Here is a 14,487-nt window from a genome sequence, read left to right on the forward strand (position 1 = left end):
ATGTGTTAGCTCAGTCTGCTGTGTGTCTTAACTGTCTCTGAATGTCTGTCGAGACATCAGCCTCGTCACCAAGCCACTATGGCTGTAAACCACAAGTTTCATCATGACGCGATCATTTGCTGGTATCACAATGTCTGACTTAATTCAGTTCAGCAGCCTGCGATCGATTTGAGATGATATCATACATATTTAACATAAACGGTTACAGATGAAGCTGCCACCCTTTTCTATTTTGGGCCTAAAATTGTTGAATCATTTAGTTATCTGATTAATATTGCTGATATGTGTTTCCTAAGCACATTCCCAGCAGGGGAGAAAATATCCTTATCGTCATTTTCTTGGCTGCTTGCAGTTATCCGCATGGCACTAGCTCTGTTTGAATGTTTAGGAAGGAAACTGACACAGAATTGCCATGGGAACTTCAAAATAAAGACAAATCTTAGAGATAATGACATGGGTCAGTGTGTTCACTCTGCATTGATCGGATTGGATTGTGGGTTGTGGTACAAATAAATGAAAGTGCATAATTTTGTTCTTCGTTTTCCCTCAGAGGTACCCAGGATCACCTCAGAGCCCCAGGATGTTGATGTAACATCAGGAAACACTGTCTACTTCACCTGTAGGGCTGAAGGCAACCCTAAACCACAGATCATCTGGCTCAGGAACAAGTAAGACTTAATCGGTGGTGGTGCAGGTGTTCAAGTCCTCTGCTTTGGTAAAGGTACTAATACCACACTGTGAAAATACTCCATTACAAATTTAAGAACTGAAGTAAGAGCATGTAAGTACAATCAGGAAAATGCAGTCAGAGTATTAAAAGTTAAAGTTGTTGAGGCAGATTTTTTTTCCCACAAAAATTATACAATTACATCCACTCTGCACGTCATGTTTTGACCACGTTAATCAACCAAAGACTTCACTTTACTGACTGTTTTTAGGTAGTTCTGTTTAATCGGTTCTGATGTGCATCTCTGTGCCCTCCTGTCAGCAATGCTCTAAACATGCGGGATGACAGTCGTCTGAACCTGCTAGAAGATGGGACGCTGATGATCCAGGACACAAGGGAGACGGACCAGGGTGTCTACCAGTGCATGGCCAAAAACGTGGCCGGGGAGGTCAAGACTTCACAGGTCACACTCCGGTATTTTGGAGCCCCCTGTAAGTGACTGCTTTAATCTCAACCTCTGCTCCTCGCCTAATGACTTCTAAAGCCACATTATGAGATATCGTGCGGAAATCTCAGTCACGTCCGTGTCCACGCTAGAACTTTACCGATATGTTCGATATTGCTTCATCACTAATATATCAAACATCAGTTGATCTTAGTGTATATAACAATTTAATTTAAGTTTTAATACATCAGTGCTTAGTGTATGAGCGTCATTATTAACAGAGAAACGTGATGTGATCTTTTTATGTCATCAGAGCAGAGCACGGTGTGTGCGCTGTGAGGTTAACTTCAGAGTTCAGCAGGTCAAATAACTGGGATGTCCCACTGAGCTGCGAGCAAAGCCTCTTGGCTTTCATGTGAAATTTTCTCTCCACACACACACTCTTTCACACACACACACAAACACACACACATACACAGTACATTCTGTCCTCTATTGCTCTTTTTCTCTATGTTCTGCCTGATATACAGCACTCTTAAAAAGTGCTCACACATCAGTCGGTCTAACTGCCAATAGCCTTCACTGTGGGAGGTCAGCACGGCTGTCTCTGGGTGACCCAGGGGTCATCTCCAGGTGATGGATGGCCCTAGTGACGACCCCTTGTTAAGGAACAGTTTCTGAGAGCAGATGTTGTGCATTTCCTGTCTCTGTGTGATTGTAAACGCCAGGCCCCTTGCTGTGTACATATTTCCTCTGCCTCCACTGTAATCACTGGCCAAATATGGACAGGACTCAGCCACATTTTGTGAAACCCATAGGATGTTGTTTTAGCAGTAGTCAAAGTGAAGTTACTGGAAGAAATATACATAGATGATCTTTGTGCATGAACTGACCTTTCAAGCGCGCAGCTTTCTTTTGAACATTTTGCCAGCATTTATTTGGTCATCTTTAATACCCTGAAGTAACTCAAACCAAAATTATCATCACCTCTCACCTAATTAATCTCCCCCTCCCCTCTCCCCCTGATCCTCCAGCACGGCCAAGTTTTGTGATCCAGCCCCAGAACACGGAGGTGCTGGTGGGAGAGAGTGTGACCCTAGAGTGCAGTGCCACAGGTCAGCCGCAGCCCCGGGTCTCCTGGACAAAGGGCGATCGGACCCCCCTGCCCAACGACGCTCGCATCAACATCACCCCTTCGGGAGGGCTTTACATCCAGAATGTGGTCCAGGCTGATGGGGGACAGTATACCTGTTTTGCCTCCAATAATGTTGATACCATACATGCTACGGCGTATATTATTGTGCAAGGTAAGCGAGGTTGTGATGGTCAGGTGTATTTATTCGTATAACGTGCAGATGTGTGACGCAATTGTGTGTGTGAGTGTCTCATGAGCAATGTTGAGATTTGATATAGACTAGATTAACGTGGCACGCGTAATTGTTGGGAATTAAGAGTCTAACAGATCCACAGTGTAGTCTGCCATGGTAAGGAAAGACTCCTAAATCTAAATGTTTTGCCCCCTTCCCAGCGATCCCCCACTTCACGGTCACGCCACAGGACCAGTCGGTCCTAGAGGGTCACACAGTGGACTTCCCCTGCGAGGCAACTGGTTACCCCCAGCCGGTGATTGCCTGGACACGAGGGGGCAGCCCCTTACCTCTAGACCGCCGTCATGTGGTCCTGTCCTCCGGTACTCTCCGCATCACTCGGGTGGCAGCCCACGACGAGGGCCAGTATGAGTGCCAGGCGGTGAGCCCTGTGGGGACTGTGCGTACCGCTGTGCAGCTCAGCATCCAGCAGAGAGGTGAGGGCGTACACTGAAACTTCAAAATAAATCTAGAGGACATGATAATGACCATGTGTACTTGAAGTGAAATGATGGGTCATGTCACAGTTACATCAGGTTTGGTGCAGTGAACTATGAATAAGCGTAAAATAACTGCAGGGGAAGACCCGCCGCAGTGGTTAACGTGAAAGCCAATCCGTTTTGGAAGACAGAAAACTGAATAATGTGGCTGAAAGACGGCTGTCGTACATAGACTGTTAGCATGGCTGCTGAATGGTCCTTTTCAAACACTCCGTGATTGTTTAGGTGGGGGAGGAGGAGGAGGAGGAGAAGGAGGAGGAGGAGGGGAGTGCTAGGTGTTAAAATGTTAAGAGGGTGGGAGTGGTGCAGTACCCTCCATTCACAGCTAATTTGTTGTTTGCACATGTTTTGTGTGTGTGTGTGCGTGTGTGTGTCTGTGTGTGTGCATATATTTGCAATGTTAAATGCCCTTCACTGTATTATACTGTACTGTACTGCAGTTCATTTTCATTCTACATGTGCAAGTGTGTTTTTGTTTGAGAGAAGGCATATATAAGTTGGTCTGCTTCACTGCTACCCTCTTTGTGCAGATGGCTGTAGTTTGTGTATGTGTTGTGTGAGTTTGTGTGTGTGTGTGTGTGGCTGAAATTACAGGCTTGGTGTCGTACAGGAAAGCATGGCAGTCTGTAATCCTGTGATGACACCATGTTTTTCCATGTAGTAATGGCTGTTAACATGGCTCAAAGTACACGTTGCATAATGGTTCCACACTGTTAAAATGCTCTACAAGCCCACAACCATGCTGGCAGTGATGGTGCGATGATGGCAGCCTTATGGTAAACGTGTTGTACAGAGGTATGGACAGGGCATTAGAAAGTGAGAAGGGGTTCGCACTGGTAACACACTACCTGCCACTTTGATGCCATGTGCACCGCAGTGAACCCTTTGTTTTAGAAAGTTTAACTTAAATTTAAAGGCAGTTAATTAGTGTCAGACTACTTTGAAATCACAGACCACTCCATTTTGTGCTCTAAAGACTTGTGGGTTTTTCCCATGGCCAGGTGGCTCACCACTGGCTGCAACGTGGGAACCATGAAGGAATTTGAAGATGGTGCGTGGGGGGCAAACATCCACCACCAAACCCCACAGCTGCAGAGAGGCTGTATCATGAATCTTAGACAGTACGACACAGTGACTCACTCTGGAACAATGTGTGTGTGTGTGTGTGTGTGTGTGTGTGTGTGTGTGTGTGTGTGTGTGTTTGTTTGTGCAGTTTGTGTGGGCTTGTGATGTAGTCAAGGTGCAGTTTGTGATTGTTGACCTACTCAATCTCTGCATACAAATGGAAAACAGCTCTTTTCACTTCATGTAATCCAGCAAACCAGTGTGGACAGGGATGTGGGCCCTGATGCTGATGCCAGTGTTAGGGAGTAAAACACAGTCATTGCAGTGTTTGCTGCTACATGAAATAATGCTTTTTATTTCGTTTCAAAACGCAATACACCTTCACCTCTCTTTGAGCTCCACACTGACTTTAAGCTGTTTAACGTTTTGCAGACGTATAATAAAGGAAAGAAAAATAGAAACTGTGGTATAACACACAAACTGTGTGTATGCAGGACAGTCAAATGCCAAGATAAGTCTCAGGTTTTTACATCGGCTGTGACTGATTGCAGAATGCACTTTACATGTACAGTACTCTGAGCACTGGTGTATAATCATTAACACATGCGCATGTGTGTGTGTATGTTTTAACTCATTCAGTAACGCCTGTTTTCACAAATGCTCCAAGGGACCTGACGGTGGAGTCTGGCCAGGACATCCAGATTCCCTGCAGCGCTCAGGGCCAGCCACAACCTGTCCTCACCTGGAACAAGGTTAGATGATTAAGCTCCTGTTGGCTGAGGAAGGTGCTTGTCATCTTCATCACCGCGGAGGTCATGGGTTTATACAAGTGCTGAAAGAGGACAGTGAATGGGAAAGGGACCGAGGCTCGAAAATGGTGTACGGTTATTTTATTTGACATTTTATGACTAATGAAAGTAATGACAGTGAAGTAACCTAATAATCAATGTACTTATTCATGTTGGAAGTCCAAAAGCATCCATACAAACAGCTCAGTGAACAGTAAATCTCATAGGCTCTTAATCATTGCCTGGCAATGTGATACCCACCTCCACATGCCTGCTCCCAGAGTCATGACCTTTGCCCTCTGTTCCACCCTCTTTCTCCCAGGATGGTGTACAGGTGACGGAGAGTGGCAAGTTCCACATCAGTCCTGAGGGTTATCTGGAGGTGAAGGACGTTGGCACTGCTGACGCTGGACGCTACGAGTGTGTCGCCCGCAATCCCATCGGCTACCAGGTTGCTAGCATGGTGCTTACTGTCATAGGTAAGACAGTTTAGCTTTTTTCACTTTCTGGCTGATGGTCAGCCAATGTTAGCAAGTAAGAGGCAAACATGTTGCCAGAATCTCCTTTCAAATGAAAAGAAAGTTTGATATCTTACATGCTGTGGTAAGAGCCTCACAGCAAGAGGGTTGTGGGCCCTTCTGTGCTGAGTTTGCATGTTCTCCCTGTGCCTGTGTGGATTTTCTCCGCTTTCGTTCTACAATCCCAAAAGCATGCACATCAGGTTAACTGGCTGCTCTACATTGCCCCTAGGTGTGAGTGTGTGCATATGTGGTTGTCTGTCTTTGTGTGTCGGCCCTGCGCTTGACTGACGACCAGTTCAGGGTGACCCCTGCCTCTCGCCTCAGGGTCGCTCCAGCTCCAAGCTTCAAGCACAGATAATGCGTTATAGAAGTTAGATGAATGGATGGATTGATAGATGGAAAATGTGATGCATAATAATAAATTCATTTTTACCCATTCATATATTATAACCACAGCTGCTGCATGCAGAAAAAAAATACACTACTTGACCTCAAACTCAGTGTCCAAAATGCCCAAAAAAGTGATATTCCCTCTCTACATCTGGTATTAACGTGGTGAAAACACTTCAAAGCCATTCTTGCTGAATTCTCTGATTAAACATTGAGTTAGTCCCAAAGAAGAGACAGTGATACAGGGAAAATGGAAAATAATTTGTAAGCTTTGATACAGGTGATGCGGTTTTACCTGAACAATAAGAAGTGAAACATTTAGTATGTGTATTTCAGTCACATTAATGTAGTGTCCAGAGAGTTGACATTCTTTGTCCAAGTCAGTCAGTAATTTAGTCACACTCTGCTGCACTGCTATCAGATTCCTGTCAGCTCCACTAACACACACAGGGGTGTGTGTTAGTGTTTCCTGCTGAGATTTCTCAGGTCAGACCACAGCACTCCATAAACTGTATCAATGTGCTTAGTTGTTGTTGGACTCTCTTAGTCCTCACGTCACATTCTCACTGTTTTCGATGGCACTCTGCGATGAAGGAGTGTGCCAGAAATGTGTTCTCCCGGGGAAGACGATGGTTCAGTCACTTAGGCATCCAGCTTAATATGAAGCTTAAGCCCAAAGGTGTTCTTCATATGCGCTGGTGCGTGCTTGTGTTTGATAAATACTCTATACCACTAAATGAGAAAGCGGAAAAAGGAATTCTCTGTTGCTTCTGTTGAGCAGAAACATACCTTCAACCTGGTTTAACCTGGTTTTAATGAGCCTTTCTGTCTCATGTGTCATGTGACAACAGTTCCTGCAGTCAGCAGAGAGGGAGACACCTTTGTGAGCACGTCCATAGAGCAGGCCATCCGTAATGTAGACAGTGCCATTGAGTCAACGAGGAGACGTCTCTTTGATGGGTAAGATACGATGGAACTCGCACAGCACACACTCTCTCACACAGAGTTAACACTCAGGTCGCTCAAAATAAGCGTGAAATAAGGCTGTTTATAATTTGGCCAACATACATAATGTTACATGGAAATGTGTGAATTGAGACTGTGAATAATATTTACATTTCACAGCACACAGCTGCATTCCCCCACATTAGTCTAGCTTAGGTGGTCTTTCATTAAATGTCCGAACAATTTGGGCTTGTCATCAGTTTAGCACAAACTTAATGGTTCTGTCACGTATGAGGAGGTTGGCATTCCCATGTCAAGTCATGTTCATGTGGCAGCTGCTTGTAAGGGTATAGTTTGTCCAAAAAAGTTGTCCCCTGAGACATCACGGATTCTAGTTTGCATCATACGATCTCACGAGAGTGCATTTCCCAAATGTGGGGAGGCACTTCAAAAATGTGATTGTATCAAATTTAAATGCCATTGACAGAGATTATAAATAAGTAGATGAGAGCACTAATCTGCAATAGTATTACATCATAAGTCCTTTTGCATTTGAACTAATTGAAATATTTTATGCTGCACAGAGTCAATCCAGAGCTACAAGAACACAAATAACTAGTCATCTTGGCACGTGACTTGCATGTTCTGAGTGTGAGTCGGAGCCTTCAGGGAAAAGAGTGTGGCCATTCTCGAAGGGCTGCTAATATCACAGCACTTTCCTGTTTTAGTGCACAAGGTTTTTGGTTTCAAACATTCAGATCACAATACTCCAATTATAAACGGGGCCTTAGGGTTCAGTACTAACAGCTGTTCACTCAGACTGTTATTCTGGCAGCTGCGGTCAGTATTTGTGACCGTCTGTTAACAGCTTTTCATTATCTTTACCAGCCAACCTTTTTTTTCCATTGGCCCATCAACGTAAAAAAAATCACAATAAAGGAAATAATTGTGTCTTCAAATCTTTGTTTATCCAGTGAAGTTTTCAGTGCACTTAACATCACCTTCAGAGATGTAGGTGTTTTCAGTATGGCCTGTGTTTCCATCCTGCTGAATGATATTGTTAGCAGTTGTGTTTTTCTTGGCACATGCACACGCACACACACACACACACACACACACACACACGGTCTGCCCACACATGCATGCACAAATACAGTGCACAAACACAGACATGAAGGAGAGAAGTGCACACGAACACACAATGGTAACCTAAATTGAGATGAGGGGATTTCCAGCTCTCTCTAATGACAATCACAGATTAGGAGGCAGCTTCCTCCTTGGCTGATGGCACCAGTGTTTTGATTGTAGCTTAGAAATAATAAAATACAAAATGTCAGCCTATCAGGAGAAACACTAGAATACTAGCTACTTGGATGGTAAAGCACATTGGCTGTGTTGCCACAGACAAATAGACCTTCAGTGTTGTTTGTGGATGGCAGCAGCTGTTTATTATTAAAACAAAATATGTAGTTCTGTGTTTAGTATAGCACATTTGCTTTTGGAGGGCTTTTTTTTTGCCAGATTTTTAGGCATGTTCATATTTCAAATGCACCTTGGCTTACATGTGCATTATGTCATCCTTTAATTTTATTTACAGCATGAGGCGATGTGTGTATTTTGTTTTTCACGCTGCACTGGGTTGCTACACCTGCGGATCTGGCACGTGGCTTAATGGTTTCCCCACACACTTACATCCCCCACTGGCTGAGCTTTAAAGGCTGGAGTGGAATACAGGTTTTTAAAAAGTAGCTCGAGGTGATAGTAAAACCGTCCGGTGATGTTGAAGAGGGAGTGAAAGCACAGTCATGCACACTGTGGTGCGGTAGGCTCATGATGAGGAGCGCCAACTCACGAGTGAAAATGGATTAACTATACTGAATCATGTTTGTGCATGTTTTGAGTGTCTGCGTTTTTAAACTCTCTGACCTGCTCCACTTGCAGCAGAGAAGTTTTCTGGAAAGTGTCAGAGAAAGATTTAAATGTTTTTCCTGCCCTCAAGCAAAAATTTCACATGAGCATGAAATTTGAAAGTGATCCTTTTCTCTTGTATCTTTCTTTCACCCCCTCTTGCCTCCCACACATTGTTCTACTGTTTCATACTCCTCTTGTGATTTCTCTACACATAACACCGTATTCATTGCCCTCTCTTTTTCAACACTCTTTTCATTCCTCCCTTATCTCTCTATCCCTCATCCCTCCAGTCAGCCTCGCACCCCAGGAGAGTTGCTAGCTCTTTTCCGGTATCCACGGGACCCGTACACAGTGGAGCAGGCGCGTGCCGGCGAGATCTTCGAGCAGACTCTTCTGCTTATCCAGAACCACGTCAACCAGGGTCTCATGGTCGACACTAACGGCACTGGTAAGGCTGATAACCGTGTACCTTTGTTGCTTTATACCTGATCCCATCTCTCACTGTCTGCAAATGTATAGGAAAAACCATAGTTACTATATGATTTTAATGAGAGACAATGAAGTTAAGCGGAAAACAGTAAAAGTGAATCTTTGACATGAAACAGAGGTCTTGCATTGGAATCAAACATGAGAGCTATAATGACACACCAAGCTGTGTCTTCTTTTTAACATAAACTACCACGAGTCAAACCATATCTTCTAACAGAGACGCGGTAGATTAACCCTTTCTTTTGCCTCAATGTAGTGATCATGTTGGGTCTGAAGATTAGCTGATAAACAAGCCAAGTTGGTCGACATGAACCTGCTGTTTGTTTCAGGTGTCAGTCCATTTATTGCTTTTTGAAGTAAAAGAACCTTTAAATCATTCTGAAATACACTTGAAGCCAGTGTAAAGGGGCTAAAACAAAGGTGACGTGTTCAAATCTGGTCACTCCAGTTAACAGGTTTAAACATACATATTATAATCTATTACACACTTGGACTTGGACTGTGACACCAATAAAGTTCTGCACAAACCAGACACTGCCAACCTTAAACAATGAGCTGTTGTACTGCACCAACCTTCTGAAATTCAAAAGCAGTTTGTTTGGCCTGCTTCGTGTATTGCCTCACTGACTATACGGTAACGATATCGCATCTCCTCTAAGTGTTGTGACAGTGATGGTGTCGTGTGCTTACAGGCATCCTGTGTCTGAAGGTTCAGAAGCTCTGTTGTTTTCTGTCAGGGTGTGAGTGACTCTGGAGGGCCCATGGGAGTCTGCTTTCTAGTTTACTGGTATTGCAGGGTGGAGCCTTTGGCACACCACTGCTGTTAATTATACTGTACTCATAACATGGGAAATTGCCACTGGAACAGCCTTGTGTTTGGAGGAAATGATTGATAGGTGTTCATACATTTGAAAGAGACTGACATCATCACAACAGAAGGAAACACATCATGGGTCAAATGGCCTGGTGTCCAGGACTGATTCTCACTGTCTTTAGCTCAGTAATACATTCAGTCTCTTCCTAGTCTAAGCTGTTACATTCAGCTTAGTTCTAACTTAGCATATACTATACAAGCACAGCTGTATTAGATATAGTTGGTACGAGTAGGCATGAGCAATGTGACCCAAAAAAATATTACATCTTTATAATAACAATCACGATCCATGATCTAAATTAAAATCTTTTTTTCTTCAATTTTGAAATGTCTTCTGGACTGTAGCCTAGGAATTTCTCCATTTGCACCATTAAAACGCAAGATTTCATTAAGATAGTTCATTTTAAGCACAAGCTGCTCATTTGCCTTGCTGCTAGCTGTAACTCGCTGTGCACTATTTACAGTATGTCACCCAAGGAAGAACAATATGAAGTAATTCGTTCAGTTCAGCTGTTCAGTTTGCTACAGAACACTGTAGGTTTGTTCACATAGAGTTGATAAGTCAGTAAAAGTACCTAAAATATCACCAGAAAAATAGATCGTGGACGCCTTTAAGTTCAATCACGACCCAAAATCGTGAGGTCGCCTACCTCAAGGCACATAGCATAAGATTATTAGCCCAGCAGCCTATTATTATTATAAAATTATTATATCAAATTTATGTTGCTTTCGCTGTCTTTTAAAATGCCTTTAATTGGGAAGTAACATATGTGTTATGAATCACTTTATCTGTGATGGGCTACACTGCTAAAAGCTACCAATCTGGTCAAGGATAAGGGTGATTCAGTATAGTTAGTTCATTTTGCGGATTTCCACAGTTGTACAACATGCATAAAGTGATTAAACGGAGAGGCTGTAATTTAGCAAAGTACACAAAAAAAATCCAAAGTTGTGTCCTGTCATGGGGTCGTAATTACAAAATGACGTCACTGAAAATTAAATTTGTTTTTACATAGCTGGAAAAAACAGATTTATATATGCACGGGGGGATGGAGTTCAATCGGGTTTAAACACAAACTCGTACCGATGATTTACATCATCTGGCCAATATTTACATTTGTAAGGCTCTTGTTGGGTAACATTTAAAGGGTCTGTAGGCTAGGAGAGCTGCAGCTGATGGCCAACACAAGGAGTGTAATCTAATTACGTCTCTGGTTTGAACCGAACTAATAATACAGATAAAGATTTAGATACATAGTGTGCATATTTATTGTTTGTCTTATTTATATTAGTTTTGACAAATGTAATCTTCCCCCATGACCCTCGAGCACAACCAGATTCAGCTAGTGGATGGATGGAAATGTCATTTACTTGTGGCATATACATAACCTTCTATCAGAGTCTCAGTGTGGATTTACCAAGAAGCTCCCGTCCAGTTTCCTAAGCAAAGTCTCACGCAGCCAGTAATTCAATTCTCAACCACTCTATGAATTACTATGTTATTGTGAGCTACATTTGGCTGTGGATAGGCTCTCCATCTGTATGCCATTTTCTCTTTAGCATAGAGATGTAATCATGGAGCGGTTGACAAGGAGCCCCGTAAACAGATTTATTAGCCCTGTGTCACACCACACAACACTTAACCTCCAATCACTGTTGTGCCCAGGACAAATTTGAAGATGGTTTGTGTTGGTATACAGATTGTCTCAATTATGTGTGTGTGTGTGTGTGTATGTGGAGACTGGGCAAACATAGCTTGATTTGGATGTTTATATGTGCAAGCATTGCTCTTTGTTTGCATTTACACATGCATTGAAAAAGATCCAGTGAAGCAAGAATGAAAACTGGAGCGCCCTGTATTTGACTTTATGATGCATGAAAGTGCTCATTCTAATGGAGGTTTAAATTTAACAGCACTAAGGTCACATCTGCTGGTTTTGGGAAATGCTGTCTCTTATGTGGTGCTTTGGAAAGTTTTAAATTAAAGAACAAGAACAGATTTTATAAAGAAAAAAAAATTAGAATACAAATACCATGTAGGAGTTAGTGTTGGAGGAAAATGAGTTAGGAAAAGAGAAATAGAGCTGTGTGAAATATGAACAAAGACAGGGAGAGAGACAGTGTTTTCATTACTTATGCCAACAACCAAGTGTTCATTGTTGCACTGGCCCCAAACCAAGCTAACAGAGAGAGTTCTGCTCGTCAGCAGAAACAAACGTGCTGTTTTTATTGTATCTCTATTTCATCTGGCCGGGCAACACCGGTTTTCCCATTCTCACACATACACATGCACACAAACAGCAATAACGTGTGTACAGTGTGATAATGTGGGAAGCTTGTGGCACATGATGCCATTCACACAGGAAGTCTCACCTAACCCTCACTGAGGTTGGCCGCACACACTTAGCACTTGTTCTCATCCGCAACTATAACACCACAGTGTTAACACCTCACAGCCACACACACATACACAATGATATTGCTGCACATAGGGGCTTTCACAGAGGGCCTCTCACATATCAAAGCGAGTCAGGACAGGTTAGTGAATTACTGCTACGTGTGCCCTCAAGACGGGAGGTTCTTTCCACTCTCCAGCAGCAGTGAATGTGTCTACTGTAAAAAAACACGTGAATAATATTAACAGACACAGGTCACTGTCTATCCCGACTAGTGGCTCGGGTAATGTTGTACTGTACAAATATTTGCAAATTGAATGTAATTTTTAAGCCCTTTAACAATAATGCAGGCTCTTCGTGTGTTGAAGATAAGATAGACCTTTATTAGTCCCACAGTGGGGGAATTCTCAATTTATGTTGCTTCCCAACAGCATTTCGCTACAACGACCTGGTGTCTCCTCACTTTCTGGATGTGATTGCCAACCTGTCGGGCTGCACAGCTCACCGCCGTTTCAACAACTGCTCTGACATTTGCTTCCATCAGAAGTACCGCAGCCATGACGGGACCTGCAACAACCTTCAGCACCCAATGTGGGGTGCCTCGCTCACTCCCTTCGAACGACTCCTGAAGTCAGTGTACGATAATGGCTTTAACCTGCCGAGAGGTGCTACTGACCGGCAGCATAACGGATACAGATTGCCTCTGCCGAGGTTGGTGTCTACCACCATGATTGGAACAGAGACCATCACTCCTGATGACCGCTACACTCATATGCTGATGCAGTGGGGTCAGTTCCTAGACCATGACTTGGACTCAACGGTGGCAGCCCTCAGCCAGTCACGGTTCTCGGATGGCCAGCTGTGCACTCAGGTCTGCACCAATGACCCGCCATGCTTTCCAATCCAGTTCCCCCCCAATGACCCTCGACAGCTGCGAAGTGGCGCCCGCTGTATGTTCTTTGTCCGATCCAGCCCTGTGTGTGGCAGTGGGATGACCTCTCTTCTCATGAACAGCGTATATCCAAGAGAGCAAATCAACCAGCTGACCTCTTACATCGATGCCTCAAATGTCTACGGCAGCTCACGACATGAATCTGAGGAGATCCGTGATTTGGCCAGCCAAAGGGGGCTGCTCCGACAAGGTATCATCCAGCGAACAGGGAAGCCACTTCTGCCCTTTGCGACTGGACCACCCACTGAGTGCATGAGGGATGAAAATGAGAGTCCAATTCCATGTTTCTTAGCTGGAGACCACCGCGCAAATGAGCAGCTTGGTCTGACCGCCATGCACACGGTGTGGTTCAGGGAGCACAATCGCATAGCGACAGAGCTGCTGAGACTGAACCCCCACTGGGACGGGGACACCATCTACCACGAGGCCAGGAAAATAGTGGGGGCCCAAATGCAGCACATCACCTACAGTCACTGGTTGTCAAAGGTAACGTCTGTCAGATTCAGTCTAAAGTTCCACTGTTATGACATTAATTTTCTTTTTTTAATCTCTGTTTCTCCACAAACAAAAACGAAAGGCATTCATTAATAATGTGACTGTAACCTTCCTTTTCTCTGCTCCTAGATCCTTGGTGAGGCAGGCATGAAGATGATGGGACCATACACTGGTTACAACCCCAATATTAACGCCGGCATTCTCAGTGCTTTTGCCACTGCTGCTTTCCGCTTTGGGCACACCCTCATCAACCCCATACTGTACAGGTTGGACGAGGACTTCCAGCCTATCCCCCAGGGACACATCTCTCTCCATCGGGCCTTCTTCTCCCCGTTCCGCATTGTGAATGAGGGCGGCATTGACCCACTCCTTCGTGGGCTCTTTGGCGTCGCGGGTAAAATGCGGGTTTCCTCACAGCTGCTGAATACGGAGCTGACGGAGAGGTTATTCTCCATGGCCCATGCTGTGGCTCTGGACCTGGCTGCCATGAATATACAGAGAGGAAGGGATCATGGCATACCCCCCTACAACGATTACAGGACCTTCTGTAACTTGACCTCAGCTCAGACATTTGATGACCTGAGGAATGAAATCAAGAATCCTAATGTCAGAGAGAAAATTCAGAGGTAATCATACACTCAAGATGATTATTAACAAATGGAACCAAGCAGTCATGTTTGTG

General features: G+C 44.0%; 1 protein-coding gene across 2 annotated transcripts in view; it reads left to right on the forward strand.

Moving 5' to 3' along the window:
• The window catches only part of LOC124071751 (peroxidasin), a 50,520-nt gene that overhangs the window by 25,660 nt on the left and 10,373 nt on the right, over positions 1 to 14,487 (forward strand). For both annotated transcript variants that reach the window (XM_046412612.1, XM_046412613.1), the window contains 10 exons: positions 551 to 668; positions 989 to 1,158; positions 2,147 to 2,419; positions 2,641 to 2,916; positions 4,684 to 4,796; positions 5,155 to 5,311; positions 6,595 to 6,703; positions 8,890 to 9,047; positions 12,790 to 13,796; positions 13,935 to 14,431. In XM_046412612.1, coding sequence (XP_046268568.1) covers positions 551 to 668; positions 989 to 1,158; positions 2,147 to 2,419; positions 2,641 to 2,916; positions 4,684 to 4,796; positions 5,155 to 5,311; positions 6,595 to 6,703; positions 8,890 to 9,047; positions 12,790 to 13,796; positions 13,935 to 14,431 — 2,878 coding nt within the window. The remainder of the gene's footprint in view (positions 1 to 550; positions 669 to 988; positions 1,159 to 2,146; positions 2,420 to 2,640; positions 2,917 to 4,683; positions 4,797 to 5,154; positions 5,312 to 6,594; positions 6,704 to 8,889; positions 9,048 to 12,789; positions 13,797 to 13,934; positions 14,432 to 14,487) is intronic.

Source organism: Scatophagus argus, chromosome 15 (genome assembly GCF_020382885.2).
Source record: "Scatophagus argus isolate fScaArg1 chromosome 15, fScaArg1.pri, whole genome shotgun sequence".
NCBI lineage: Eukaryota > Metazoa > Chordata > Actinopteri > Scatophagidae > Scatophagus > Scatophagus argus.